We start from the raw sequence: 15,218 nt of genomic DNA, 5'->3' as shown, positions 1-15,218 counted from the left end.
TGCCACTCGGAAAAAGACCCATTTATTCCAACTCTGCTTTCTGTCTGCCAACTAGTTCTCTATCCAAGACATTACCTTACCCCCAATCCCGTGTGCTTTAACTTTTCACGCTAATCTCTTATGTGGGACTTTATCGAAAGCCTTCTGAAAGTCCAAATACACCACATCCACTGGTTCTCCCTTATCTATTCTACCAGTTACATCCTCAAACAATTCTAGTAGATTAGTCAAGCATGATTTACCTTTTGTAAATCCATGTTGACTTTGTCTGATCCCGTCACTGTTTTCCAAGTGCTCTGCTATTACATCTTTTATCATGGACTCCAGCATTTTCCCCACTACCGATGTCAGACTTACCGGTCTATAATTCCCCGTTTTCTCTCTACCACCTTTTTTAAATAGTGGGGTTACATTAGCTATCCTCCAATCCATGGGAACTGTTCCAGAGTCTATAGAATTTTGGAAGATGGAGGTTTAACAGTTTCCCGTTTGTTCTGTAAATTAGCTCCACTCCAGTGGGGAGCGTACTGAGGGCGAGATGGAGCATTGCAGCAAGGAAGATCGAGAAGAGCGTTGGTGCGATGACACAGCCTTGCTTGACCCCGGTTCGTACGTGAATTGGGTCTGTGGTGGAACTGTTAGTCAGGATCACGGCTTCATGTCATCATGAAGCAGATGGAGGATGGTGACAAACTTCTGAGGGCAGCCGATTTTGAGGAGGACACTCCATAATCGCTCACGGTTGACAGTGTCGAAGGCCTTTGTGAGATCAAAGGAGGCCATGTACAGCGGTTGGTGCGGTTCCCTGCATTTCTCTTGTAATTGACGTGCGGTGAAGATCATGTCCATCAGGCGATCCAGTGACATACAAAGGTGAGGATTCTAATCACAACTACTGAAGAGCCCAACAATGGTTTCACCTTAGGGAGAACAAAATGAGTAGCAAAAATGCGAGCAGCTGGGAATGTAACCTAAAAAGGATAATGCATCTCATACCCTGGATTGAGATGGAGTATAATGCATCTCATACCCTGGATTGAGATGGAGTATAATGCATCTCATACCCTGGATTGAGATGGAGTATAATGCATCTCATACCCTGGATTGAGATGGAGTATAATGCATCTCATACCCTGGATTGAGATGGAGTATAATGTATCTCAAAGGAGCACTTTACAAAATGGATACTGGCTCTTAATTCCATACAAATCAGACATCCTTTTGTATGGTAAACAAAACATTACACATGAAATGAGCTGCACTGAACGAAGTTTGCTTGACCAATTGTTTCCCGTTGCGACAAGGACGCTTACAGTGCTACTGTTTAATTAAGCAATACGGTAGGAAGCAATCAAGCCTCGATAGCAACAGCCGATAGGGTTAATTGAAGTAGAATGGGTGAGGCTTGTGTGGAGCATAAACACTGGCACAGACCTATTGGACCGAATGGTCTGTTTCTGTGCTGTAAATTCTACGTATTTCTGTGTAATTCTATGTAACTGATGCCCCATAAGAACTAGTAGAGCCTCCCAATAAAAGTCACAGCGCTCTATGCTATTGGCCCACAATTAGCTGGAGCGGGGCATCTCGTGGCATGCACCGTCAGTTTGATTTTTTTCCTCACCCTTCAGCTCCAATTGTTTTTGCGCCACAAATTGCTGGAGGTGCGAACTGCTAATGGTACGGCGAGGTCAACGGGGTATCCGAGACCTTGGTGAATGACGGGACCAACAGTCTAACTCCTTAACCAATGAGATTTAAGGATAGAGAAATAAACAGAGTGAACAATGGAAAAGGAAATAGTATCTAATTTGACTTTGATTCAACCCAAGAGAAATTGAGAGGGAAAGAGTGGATTGAGAGAGAGAGGGGGGAAAAAAACAGAAAAGAAAGGTTTTATTTTAAAAGAAAATCTCTAGGAACAATTTACTACTTGCCGGAGTGAGCCTCCACAGTCTAAATTGTTGTCTTACTGGGCTTCCAAGGTTGAATGGCATGTCAGGACCATAAATCACCTTATTAAGAGACCTTATGCTGTGAAATAGCAACCTAAGTTTCTGCACTGAGTTTACTTCGTATTTACTGTGCAAATCCAGCAATTTCTTGACACTCATGGAGAAATTGACAGCGAGCTCACGTTGTTACGTGGTCAACGGCGGAGCAGCGTAAATCGTCCTGCAATTCGCAACTCATGGCGTATCTCTTACTCACCACAAATTGCTGGGCTTTTATACGCACTAATAACACCGTGCGCCGTGAACTCACCATTACTTTTCCAAAAAATTCTAGGCCAGTAGTACAAATTGGCTTGAATGCAAATAATGTATGTGGTAATGTGAGAAAATCCAGAATATTTTCAAAATCCCAAATCTTGGACAACCAACATCAAATTTCTAACACATAGGCAAAGCAATCTAATCCTGAAATAAATAAACCGACAGTGGATTATTCTCACTTCGAGGACAAACCAGATTGACATTAGATTATATAAAACAGTCCATGAAAAACATAATTTACCTAATTAATTTCAGTAATGAGCAATTAATGGTACAAGCTTCCAACAAGGGATGCAAAGTCACCTTCAACTGTGGGGTAGGTTTAAACTATTTTACAAAGAATGCATCTTGCACTTTGAAGGCATTTTATATCCAGAAATAACAGGATGAAAATTGTGCTCATGAATCAGAGGTTTTAAAATTCCTAAATTTTACTATTTAAAAATCACGCAATACCCTGGCTAAAACAAATTTCATCTGGTCTGCTTTTACAATTGAGTGTTTTTAATAAGATTATTAATGTTGGGACAAACTCATTAATATGGAAAAGATGTCATGGTTGAGCACGCCTGCAGCTTTCTGAACTCGTGTCTTTGGAAGACTGAAGCATAACACATCAATTAAAAATATGATTTGACAATATATAGTCACTGATTAGGATCCATCATAGATCAACAGCTAAAATAATCCAGATTGGATTGCATTAGTAACTGTATAATTAATATAAGCCATTAGGACCATTAACAAATTAAGAAACACTTAATGGGTTGGTCAAGTTAAAGTAATTTTATTAAGCATGTGTGCAATGAAAAATGATGATTGAAAGCAAATACGTAGCCACTTCATTTTTGATACCTCTAAACTTGACTATTCCAATGCTCACCTGGCCAGCCTCCCATATTCCACCCTCCATAAACTTTAACTCATCCAAAACTCTGTTGCCCATATCCTACGAGTTCCCATTACACATCACCCTGGTGCTCACTGACCTACAGTGGTTCCTGGTCCGGCAATGCCGCGATTTAAAAATTTTTAATCTTTTGTTTTCAAATCCCTCCCCATCTTTAACCTCCTCCAACCCTACAACCCTCCAAGATCTCTGCACTCCTCCAATTCTGGTCTCTTGCACATCCCCGATTTAATTTGTCCACCATTGGCGACCATGCCTTCAGCTACCAAGGCCCTGAAGCTCTGGAATTCCCTCCCTAAACCTCTCCACTTCTCTGCATACCTCTTTGACCTGTTCCAATATCTCATGTGGCTCGGTGTCAAATTTTGTTTGATAATGCTCCTGTGAAGCACCTTGGGACGTTCTACTACGTTAAAGGTGCTATATAAATGTGAGTTGTTGATATCCCACTTACTTTTGAGGGTTGTTGTCAATGACAACAACACCAGAAGCAATCTTGAAAGTAATCAAAATGAATTCCATCAAATTTCCAAAACCTCCTCAGGTAGTTGGGGTACTCTGCCTGGTGCCACTGATCTCTGGCAGAAAATATCAACATGCTAACACTGGCACTTAGACTTCTAATTTGGCTCTGGCCATAGGCAAGTTGGCCTCTAAAGCCCATCTGCAAGGGCTGATATTTTCATAATTGCTAGTCTTTATGGGCTTGTAAATGTTTTGGGAAACATCTGCATTATATTTTTTATATCACCAAACATGTGCAAGGTAAAAACATTTCAGAAATAATTGGAATTCAGATGGAAGCCATCACTTACAAATAAACTTCAAATTGAAGTTCAACTGTCTACCAATTGCAAACAGAATCTTCAAAATACAGATAAGCCAGGATGTCAGAAACTTGACGAGTTTTATTCTTTTATATTCATCAAAACAACATGCCAAAACAATGCACGTCAGATATCAGTTCAGGAGCCAAGACTGGATAAATTTAAAGTAATAGTATCCTCTACAGAAAATGTTTGGAGCTTGTGCTAGAGCAAGCCTCAAGAACACCAAGACTTCTTGTACCTTTAGAGACAGGCACTTATTATCTGCCAAGCAGGGAATCTGGAATTTCATTTATTGAGGTATTTCACCCTAGTTAGCTCCTGGACTAAATTACATATAGCTATTTCTGGGTCAACTGGTCACCACGGCAAAAGAAATCCTCAGATTAAACACCATTAGCCAAGTTATTAACTGCAAGCCTATTAATTGTACATTGTTTATTTTGTTGGTGGAACAGCAAAATATTATCCCAACATCTGTACTGTTACATTAAAGTCAGAGAAATTTACCTCTTACTTATCAAGTTCTGTTCAAGGACAACATACCTTTAGCAATAAGGCCATGCTCATCTGCCATTTTGGAGACATATGCATCAGGAGACACACAGAAGTCACTAGATCCCTGGCCAAGAGATGAAAACACAAGGTTAATAATGTGCAATTACAGAAGAGTCAATGAAAACTGTGTAAGAGCAGATTTGGAAAGAGTCAACCCATTTCTTGCTATACTAACTGGGGTTGGGGCCAAGTCTATGACTGATTTCACTAGCTTGAAATACAGATACAAAATTTTTAAATACAGATACAAAAACTTCTGATCACAAATATACCGCAACACTGAACCAGGGAGTCATAATATAATGATATGGCTATAAATTCAATGGAGATTGACGTCACCATCTCAATCGGCCATCTGGAGATTTCATAGCTTATGATTTGAACAATGACATTTGAGTGTTACAGAATCAGTATATGTTTTTCAAAAGCTGCAGATGTTGAATGCCTAAGGACCATTAACTGTATGTAAATTTCTGGATGACACTGCAAAATAGTTTACTGACTTCGTCACTCCTTATGCAAGATCAGAATACGTGAATCCTGGAGCTTCAACGGTGATACAAATCCCTGCAACAGGGGTGCTTACTGATTGATAAACCTTGAAAAGCAATCACGTGGACACAACATGGGGTTTTCAGTGGCATGACAATTGGCCATGTGGTTGAGTATAGCTTGGCCCATTCTTGGTTTTCCAATTGCATTGTTAGACTTTGCTGGAAACCTGCAGGCAGATGAGGAGGAAACATTGAGGCTTTCATGACAACTGCTGGAAGGAGTCACCTAGAGGTTGGGTATGGAACAATACATTCATATGCCCAGAGCTTGTAGTCTACCAGCACTGGGTTGCATCGAGGCAAGTAGCTGCTCCAAATGGTGGAACCACAATTCAATGGAAATCTACCAGTGCTCTGCACAAGTAATCTGTGTAGTTTAGGTGGTTTAAATCCAGCAATGCTGTGGTCAGAAGGATGGAGGTAATGCACTCAAACATTTTACATCGGTTGATTTGCTCAACCATGAGAAATCTCTGGCATCTGCTATCCGCCTGGCTAAGGTTCAAACCCATATTTCTGTTTTTTAACAACTAACTAATGATGATCCTTTTTTTTTGGGGGGGGGGGGGGGGGGGGTGGTGTGGGAAGGGAAAAGAGGGAGGAAAGGAGTCGAACCTCTTTGGATTAAATTGGAGCCGAGGTGGTAAATCAGGTAATGGAAGATTCGAACAGTTATCGGATTACCAAGTCTGCCAAGGAAGGTTGACTCAGTTATCAGATAGCTGAGTCAGGCAAGTCTCCAGTACTCCAGGACACTGATGATTACCCACCCAGCATGGCTCATTGATAGGGCCTTGAGGGGTAGATTTGTCACTGAAAGCTGGCATTCTTCTCACTCAGCTCCAGATAGCCCTGCAAGTCCATGTCCGAAGAGATTGAGTAGTCCTAGCTGGACAAGTAGTAGGAAACCTGCAGTGCTTTGCATTGCTAAGCTGTGTACTTTTAAGTGGTTTAACTCCAGCAGTGCCCCTGGGGTCCAGGGTCGCCAAGCTTTGGCTATTGCCAGCCTGCATCAGAGCACACTGCAATGAGAAAGTGGGGTGTGCTCCGATAGGAAGAATATGCACACTCCATCCAACAAACAGAAAAAATACTTGTGCGGATTTCTCAGTCGCTTGATTTGGAGAATATTAAACATTGTACTGGATTTCCATGCATGGCAGACACCCAGCTGCCAAAAAAAGTGGATCGTGTCAATTTCTGATGTTCCATTTGCCCATTCCATCACATCATCTAATGCATGCTTTCATGTCCTCCTTTTCATGTCCTATTCAACTTATCCAGACAGTAACAAACCCAAGAGCTTTCCTTGCGACTCTTGAATATTGTACCAAGTTGTCATCATTTTTTTTTAGCATCATCAGTCTCATCACTTCTCTCTTGTGTATGTTGAGGACCATCTTCTTAATCATTCTTGTCCAACTTATTTTCAAAATATCACAACTCAAATGCCTCCAGTCTTCTACTGTCAACATTCACTATCCAATTTTCACATGTTCAATGCTGTTGACTATACATGACTTAAGCATTCTTAATTATCACTAGCTTGATCTGTCAGTTGCAGAGCAATATCTCCACATTGTACAAAAGATGTTTAACAATTACCAGGCTCCATTTATACAGTTTTCCCCCCACACAAAGCCCAGGTAACTCAATCCTACCTGCACCTATATATTTCTTATTGGCTGGCTTGCCCTTTTTGTATGTTTGAGGAAGAGGGGTTTGGAAAAGGCTGTTGTTTTTAAAAGTGATGTTGCCTCAATGATGAATAAATCCTAAATCAGAACACCAAGATCTGTTGGTATCAGCAACTTAAGATACATAAAGGGAACATAAATGTAAAGTTTACATGCGGCCTCCTAGGCTCCAAGGTATGCAACTACACAGTCCACAGAAACAAAAAGCTGGGACATTCTGGCCTATATCCTTAATCTTCCCTTTCCTCGTCTCTTGCATGACATTACATGTTATTATATTAGATAACCTGGAGGTTATTTTCACCGAGAGAGTTTATTTAACAATTATATATCAACTATACCCGCAATAAATAGGTTTACCAGGTTAATTTGCGTCAATAAATTACAAAACTTCATTCACAATGCAAAATAATGCATCCTTTGAGCCATAATAAAGCCAATTTAATGTCTTAAGTGCTTACCCAAAATAATCTAATCTTGATCTTTTCACACCCAGGCACATGTGAATTGGTATGCAACTTAAAAATTCCATTCACACATCAGCTTGAGAACAGAATATTATTTAATTAACCTTTCAAACCATTCTAATCTATTATGCAACATTCTACAATCTTTTCCATACTGTTTCACATAACAGTAGCTATGCCTTCTCATTTCCACTTCACCTTTTCGTTTCTGGTTGCTTCCATACTTCCTAATTTTATAATATTATAAACTTGGCTGACGGACACATAACAATAATGAGGCCTTCATTATAATCAGCTATCAATCTCAATGTATTAAAACAAATCCCACAGCAATCTATCAATATTTTCTTCCTCGTGATGATCATAAATCACAACTAATTGAACGGACAATGTGTTAAGTTGTCTGTATTAATTGGTTTGTGTTGTGTATGTACCTTTAAGAGAAGAACTGATTCTATACTGCAGTACCGGCAGTGACCACCCCTGTATATAAAGCCATAGCAGGCTTCTGTACGTCAGTCTTAAGATACCCTCTGTTCAGTACCTCATTCACAGCATTGCTGGCTGTGCAGCTGCAAGCAGGAGGAGAAGGAGCAGCCAGACTAGGAGAGTGGACTAAAGTGGTGGTCCCCTGACCAGGAAGAGGAGGAGAACGCTGGACCACCACCACCAACTCCACCATCATCATAACATCAACTGAGGTGCCTGGAGAGAGAGGACGGAGGAGGAGAAGGAGAAAGGAGGCCAGCAACACCAACCAGGGGAGAGGGCCTCTATTCCAGGAGAGAGGGGAGAGAAACAGTGTGTGTGTGTGTGTGTGTGTGTGTGTGTGTGTGTGTCTTGTAAAACACTAGGCCACACACACACACACCACTAATTAAGCACCCCTTCCTATTGCCTGACCTGGGATAGCTGGAGCTGCCTAGGTGAACAGCCCAATTAATACATCGTTAAGACCTGGTGTGGGACTGAGCCTGGGGCATCTCCAGCTTTCCCAGGTGAAGACATCTTCTCCCCCTGCTAGAAGACCACCTTCAAAGACTTGAATTTTTCATCGGAGTGCCCCCCCCTGCTGACACCCACCCACCATCCTGAGTGGCGACCCTGCCTTTGCGGCCTCCCTCCTTCCCACCCCCGCCCCCTCTCTTTGTCTTTCGCTGCCTTTCTCTGAGGCACCGCATTTCATCTTTATTTATTAATTGCCTATTGAGCAGAGGGGAGAAGGCCCCTCTCCCAATTTCAATCAATAAGGGGGAAGAGGTGTGCCTTCAATTTAAACAGCTCCCTCTGCTCAATTGAGGACCAAAAAATACCTGAGGCCACAATTAACACCTTCAGGCCCGTGACTTGGGGTGAGTGTAACCCTTTTTAGAAAACACCCCAGAATGGCGACTGCATCTTCGCCGGTGGCGGGGCCAGCCAGGACTTATGCAGGAGTGGCAGCCACAGCCACAGCTGCTCCCGCTGCTTCTGCTGCCCCGTCACCATTCAGATTGATAACAAAAAAGCTTGGGGTGAAGAGCTACACTCACCCCACTATGACCATTGAGGCCTGCGTTAAAGCCATGGCTGGGGTTGTCGGCCCCTCAGCCATCATCGCGGCCTCAAAAATGTATGGGAAGGCTGTGTTCTTCCTGGGGTTGGAGCGGGCGGTGTCCCTGGCTGTCGCCAAGGGGCTCACCGTGGGCGGGACCTTCCTACCGGTGGATCCTCTCGAGGCCACCGCGCAGAGGATCGACATTTCCAACGTCCCGCCCTATGTTCCTGGTGAGCTCCTCCTTCCCCATTTAGGCCAACTTTGGGAGGCGAGGTCGGGGATCACACCCATCCCGCTCGGCTTCCGGGAGGCCAGCCTTCGCCACGTCTTCTCCTTCCGGCGCCAGCTGTTTATCCAGCTGGCGCGGGAGGACGACACCGACGGGGCGTTCGTCGTCCTCCACGAGGGGACCGCCTATCGCGTCTTTTGGACGTCGGACGGTGTGCAGTGCCATGCCTGCAAGGAGGTGGGGCACATCAGGAAAAACTGCCCCGCCTCCAAGGCCGCTGGATCATCTCGTGCGGCCGAGGCTGGCGCCGCCGCCGCTCCTCCCCCCGGATCTGCCCGCACGTCGAGAACATCTGATGCACGGTTGACGTCGGGGGCCGATGCCACCAAGGCCGGAGGCGGGGAGGGAGCGCGTCCGGCTGGAAAGAAGGCGCGGATAAAATCAAAGCACCTTAGGGCAGGTCCCCTCGTGGAGGGCCAGCCCTTGCCCCTTGAGCCCCTTACACCCGCGCTCCTCGCGGAGTTAATCGGGGCGGACGTGAGTGGGAGGGGCCTCGTGCCCGAGCCTGTGGTCGCAACCGCAGTTGCGGAAACGCCGATACCTGTGGCCGGGCTCGGGCCCGAGGAACCCGACAAACCTGCTCCGCCGGAGGGAGCTGAGGAGGAGGCCTCTGCAGACATGGAGGTCTCCCTCATTCCCTCCGTGCTAAAAAGGCGCGACCCCCTGGAAGAGGAGGAGGACCGGGAGGAGGAAGGTCCCTCCGAGCAGGGGGAGTCGTCGCCCGCCGCGGGTACTGCGCCCCCCCCCTCCCCCCGCTGTCGTCATCACCAGCGATCGGCAGGGGTCGCCTGTCCCTCGGGAGGCTGAGGCAGATGTGTCTGTCCGGCGCGTGCCTCCCGGGGATGGGGATGAGACCCTGCCCGTGGGGGTAGGCATGGGACAACCCGCGGCGGTGATTGACATTTTATCGGTGCCGTTACCCCTCGCCGGGTCGGGCGGCCTGGGGTCTGGGTCGGGCGAGCTCAAGGAAAATGAGCTCGCCCAATGCGACCCGGACATCTCCCAGGGGCTGCTCGTCCCAGTGGAGGTTTTAATTGAAAACACCCCATCTGCTGGGTCGGAGGCTGGTGGTGGGGAGGAGGATGGCCCCCTGGCTGCGTCTCTGGTGCCGGACGTACCGGAGGAGCTGGGAATTGTTCTCTCCCTGGTTTCTCCGGTCGTTCTGGCGTCTGAGGCGGTGGGGGACTCCGAACCGCCGCCGTCTTCTGGCCCAGCACCCCTAGAGGAGCACAGGGAGGAATCCTCTGCCGCCGATCCTGGGGGTGGGATCCGGGCGGAGGCGGGACCGGGACCGGCTGGTGCAGCCGAGCCGTTCGCTACGCACTGCGCGACGGACGGGTCGGCCGCTGGTGACGACCCCCTGGAGGAGGATGGGGACTCGGTGATAGGCACGGAGGACGATTTGGACTCCACCGTCCACGAGGTGCTGGATGACCTCGTGCCCCTCGCTGAGTCTCTCCTCATTCCCGTAAGGGAACTCCAGGACTTTATGGCCACGTGCCAGGGTCGGCAAAGTAAGATCCGGCTGGCCCTCGACAGGTGGTCGGAGCTGGCGCTGCTCATCGTGTCCGTGCCGCCGTTAAAATCATGGGCGCGGACGAGGGCGTGAACCCGCTCGAGCTGCGTCGGCTCAGAATGTTTCTCACTGGGCTGCTGAGGAAGTGGCGGCTGACCAGCTGCTGCGCTCCCTCCCCCCGTTAGGTGTAGGTAGAGATTGCACTATGCTTCTGACATGAAGATAACCATAGCCAACCTCAACATGAACGGCAGCAGGGAGGCGCGCCGCAGATTCAACAACTTCTCGGTCCTTCGGGACGGGAAGTATACGGTGTGTTTCCTGCAAGAAACCCACACCGTTCCGGGAGACGAAGCCACGTGGCTCCTGGAGTGGCAAGGAGGGGTCAGCATGAGTCACCTCTCCAACAATTCTAGCGGGGTGGCTATCTTGCTGGCCCCGCATTTTCAGCCGGAGATCTTGGGGGTCAAGGAGCACGTGCCGGGCCTCTTGCTCCAGGTCACTGTTCGCCTGGGGGGCGTGTCGCTCCATCTAGTGAACGTGTACGCCCCTCAGACCGGTGCGCAGCAAGTGCGCTTCTTCGAAGAAGTGTCTGCTCTTTTGGGCTCCGTCGACGCGGGCGAGTGAGTCATCCTCTGGGGGGGATTTTAACTGCACCCTCGAGGCGACGGACCGTTCGGGTCTCCCGCGAAGCCCGGCGATGGAGAAGTTGAGGGACCTGGTCGGGTCCTTCGACTTGGTGGACGTCTGGCGAAATCTCCACCCCGACTCCAGCGCCTTCACTAGCGTGAGGTCTGGGGGAGGAAGGTCCAGAATCGACCGCCTCTACATTTCGCGAGCGTACGTCTCCTGCGTTCCGGCGGCTTCCATGCGGCCGGTGCCGTGCACGGACCACCACCTCGTGTGGGCGGAGCTCACTCCGCTGCGCGCACGTGGGGGTCCGCGTACTGGCATTTTAACAACCTGCTGCTAGAGGACGCGCGGTTCCGGGATTCGTTTAGTCGGTTCTGGGCCGACTGGAGAAGGAAGCAGGGGGGCTTCCCCTCCTTGAGGCTATGGTGGGACGTGGGCAAGGCTCACATCCGTCTCTTCTGTCAGGAGTACGCGAAGGGGTCGACCAAGAGGCGGGAGGCCCGGGTCGGGCGGTTGGAGAAGGAGGTGTTCGACCTGGAGACCCGTCTCAGTCAGGTCGTCGAGGACCCGGCCCTGCGGAAGGTGTACGAAGAGAAGGAAGGCGCGCTGAAGGACCTGCAGCTCGTCGGGTGCCGAGGCGCGTACGTGAGGTCGTGGATCCAGCTCCTGCGGGACCTGGACCGCGGCTCCCCCTTCTACTCGCTGGAAAAAAGACGGGGGGTCCGTAAGCAGCTCTTGGGGCTGCTGGCCGACGAATCACTGGTCTCGGATCCGGAGGGAATCAGCGCGGAGACCCGCGCCTATTACGGGGCTCTGTTCTCTCCGGGTCTGTCCAGCGAGGATGCGCGCAGAGTTTTGTGGGAGGACCTGAGGTTCAGCCCGGAGGGCGCCGAAAAATTGTACGCTCCGCTAAGCCTGGCTGAGCTGACCGGCGCCCTCCGCCAGCTCTCTAGGGGAAAGTCCCCGGGGCTGGACGGGCTGACCGTGGAGTTCCACAGGACGTTCTGGGACGTCTTGGGGGGCGACTACGCGCGGGTCCTGGGGGAAAGTTTGGCGACCGGGGAGATGCCCCTCTCTTGGCGCAGGGCGGTCATTGTCCTGCTGCTTAAGAAGGGCGATCTCCGCCTCCTTAAGAACTGGCGCCCGGTCTCCCTCCTCAGCACGGACTATAAAATCTTTGCCAGGGCCATGTCTGCTCGCCTTGGCACCGTGCTGGCCCACATGATCCACCCCGACCAGTCCTACACGGTCCCGGGCCGGACCATCCACGATAACATCCATCTGGTCCGGGACCTGGTCCACCACTCCCAGAGGGCTGGTCTGTCGGTCGCCTTCCTTTCCCTGGATCAGGAGAAGGCGTTCGACAGGGTGGATCACGAGTATCTCTTCGGGACTCTGCGCGCATTCGGGTTTGGGACGCATTTCGTCGCCCGGATCCGACTTCTGTACGCCGCCGCGGAGTGTCTGATTAAAGTTAACGGGTCCTTGACGGCGCCCCTTCGCTTCGGGAGGGGGGTGCGTCAGGGATGCCCCATGTCCGGTCAGTTATATGCCATTTGCGTGGAGCCTTTCCTGCGCCTCTTGCAGAAGAGGTTGACGGGACTGGCTCTGCAAGGGCCGGGCGCGGAGGTGGTCCTCTCGGCTTACGCCGATGACGTGCTCCTCATGGTCACGGATCCCGCTGACTTGCGGAGGATGCGGGAATGCCAGCAGATTTACTCGGACGCATCCTCCGCCAAGATCAACTGGGAGAAATGTTCCGGACTCCTGGTGGGTCAGTGGCGGGTGGACTCCCTGCCGGAGGAGTTCAGGCCTTTCGCCTGGAGCACCACGCACCTCCTCTATTTGGGAGTCTACCTTAGCCCTGCCGAGGACGCTTGGCCGGCGAACTGGCAAGAGCTGGAGGCCAAAGTCACCGCTCGCCTAGGACGCTGGACAGGACTGCTCCGAGTGTTGTCCTACAGGGGTCGAGCGCTGGTCATAAACCAGCTGGTGGCCGCCATGTTGTGGTACCGGTTGGTCACTTTGATCCCTCCCCCTGCGTTTGTCGCCAAGATTCAGAAGAAGCTCATCGACTTCTTCTGGGACAAAAGGAAGCACTGGGTCTCTGCCGCGGTTCTGTGTCTCCCGCTTAGGGAGGGCGGTCAGGCGCTGGTGTGCCTTCGCACCCAGGCTGCGACTTTCCGTCTTCAGACGCTGCAGAGATACCTGTACGTCGAGAATCCTCCGAGATGGTGTGCGCTGGCGACGTTTTTCTTCCGCCAGCTGCATGGCCTCAATTACGACACGCAGCTCCTGTTTGCGAAAGTGGGCAGCAGGCGTGCCGGCCTGCGGGAGCTGCCTGTCTTCTACCAGGAACTACTATGGGTTTGGAACTACGTCGCTTCCAGGCGGAGCTCTCCCCCGTCAGGAGGGGCGGCTCTCCTTCGGGAGCCGCTGCTCAGGAATCCGCACCTCCACGAACACGGGTTCGGGCGGCTAGCGGAGGGTAGGGCTGTGGCTGGCAAGGTGACCAGAGTCGGGGACCTGCTCGATGGCGGAGGAGCGGGCTGGATGGCGCCGGAGGAGCTGGCGCGGCGCCTGTCCTGGGCCAACGTCCGGCTCGCGGTCGAAACCATCGAATCGGTAAAAGCGGCACTGGGCCCCGACTCCACTAGGTGTATCGAGGCGGCTCAAGCACGTGGGGCAATCCCTTCCGAGCTTACCCCCGTTCGGACGGAATTCCTCATCGGCGCCCGGCCCCGAAACTCCCCTCGGGAACCGGCGCCTCACAACTTGAGCCGTCTCGAGGAAATACCCTCCGTGCCTTTTCATTCTGCGCGGAGGGGTTTCCTGTACGGGCTGCTCCTGCACACACTCCACTTTGCCATCTTCGTCTACCGTCCGGACACGTCTTGGCATGGCGTTTTGCCGACCGGCGGTGGCGGAGGTCCCCAATGGAGAGCTCTCTACGCGGGAGTCCTCCCTTGTTCCATCGGGGACTTGGCCTGGAGGGTGTTGCACGGAGCGGTCCCGTGCAATAAGGTTTTAAGTAGGTTCACGGACTCCCAGGCCGCCTGCATTTTTTGCGGCCTGGAGGAGTCCGTGTTTCACGTTTATATGGATTGAGAGAGGTTGCAGCCCCTCTTTCACTACTTGAAGGGGCTGCTCCTCGATTTTTGGTTGCACTTCAGTCCCACGCTCTTGATCTACGGTCACCCGGTGCGGAGGGGAGCGGACAGGTTGGAGGACCTCCTTGTGGGCCTGCTCCTGGGCCTGGCTAAAAGAGCCATCAATTGGTCCAGGCAGCGGGCGGTCGAGGGGGTCGTCCAGCCGGATTGCCTGCATCTCTTCCGCGGCCATGTTCGCGCCCGGGTGGCCCTGGAGATGGAGCACGCGGTGTCCGCCGGTGCGCTTGAGTATTTCCGCGACCGATGGGCGCCGCGGGGACTGGAGTGCATCATCAACACAGAAAACCAAATTTTAATTTGATTTTATTAAGCTTTAGTTGAACTTTTGTTTATTTACAGTTGAATTGGGTTTTTTTTTTTGGGTCCAAATATAAAAGAGTACCCTCTGTTCAGTAAATACCTGTTATTATTGTTCTCCTGCAGTCCGTGTATTATTTATACTCGGACACTACAGTTTGTGGTCAAGAATACTTAACTTTGAAGAACCCCCCAACCCCACCCACAATTATTACATGACCAAACCAAGCTAGTGTTATGCACTGTAATGTAAATTCTAAATCCACGACAAGGCCTTGGACAATGTGGACCACTTTCCATACCTCGGGAGCCTACTGTCAAACAAGGGCAGACGTCGATGATGAAGTCCAACACCGCCTTCAGTGTGCCAGTGCAGCCTTTGGTCGCTTGAGGAAGAATGTGTTTGAGGACCAGGATCTCAAACCCGGCACTAAGCTCATGGTCTACAGAGCAGCAGTGATACCCGCCCTGCTGTATGCCTCAGAGA

The 15,218-nt window shown here is 50.3% G+C and overlaps 1 protein-coding gene across 4 annotated transcripts in view; it reads right to left on the bottom strand.

Annotated features, from left to right (window-relative positions):
- ttyh3a (tweety family member 3a) overlaps nucleotides 1-15,218 on the bottom strand; it is a 217,371-nt gene that overhangs the window by 67,200 nt on the left and 134,953 nt on the right. For all 4 annotated transcript variants that reach the window (XM_086000409.1, XM_086000411.1, XM_086000412.1 and 1 more), the window contains exon 7: nucleotides 4,560-4,635. In XM_086000409.1, the coding sequence (XP_085856535.1) occupies nucleotides 4,560-4,635 (76 nt within the window). The remainder of the gene's footprint in view (nucleotides 1-4,559; nucleotides 4,636-15,218) is intronic.

The sequence above is a fragment of the Somniosus microcephalus genome, chromosome 11 (genome assembly GCF_052327205.1).
Source record: "Somniosus microcephalus isolate GS21.2 chromosome 11, FLI_Smic_1.0, whole genome shotgun sequence".
Classification (NCBI taxonomy): Eukaryota; Metazoa; Chordata; class Chondrichthyes; order Squaliformes; family Somniosidae; genus Somniosus; species Somniosus microcephalus.
Note: the sequence above shows the minus strand (reverse complement) of the source record. Positions and strands in the feature narration are given on the sequence as shown.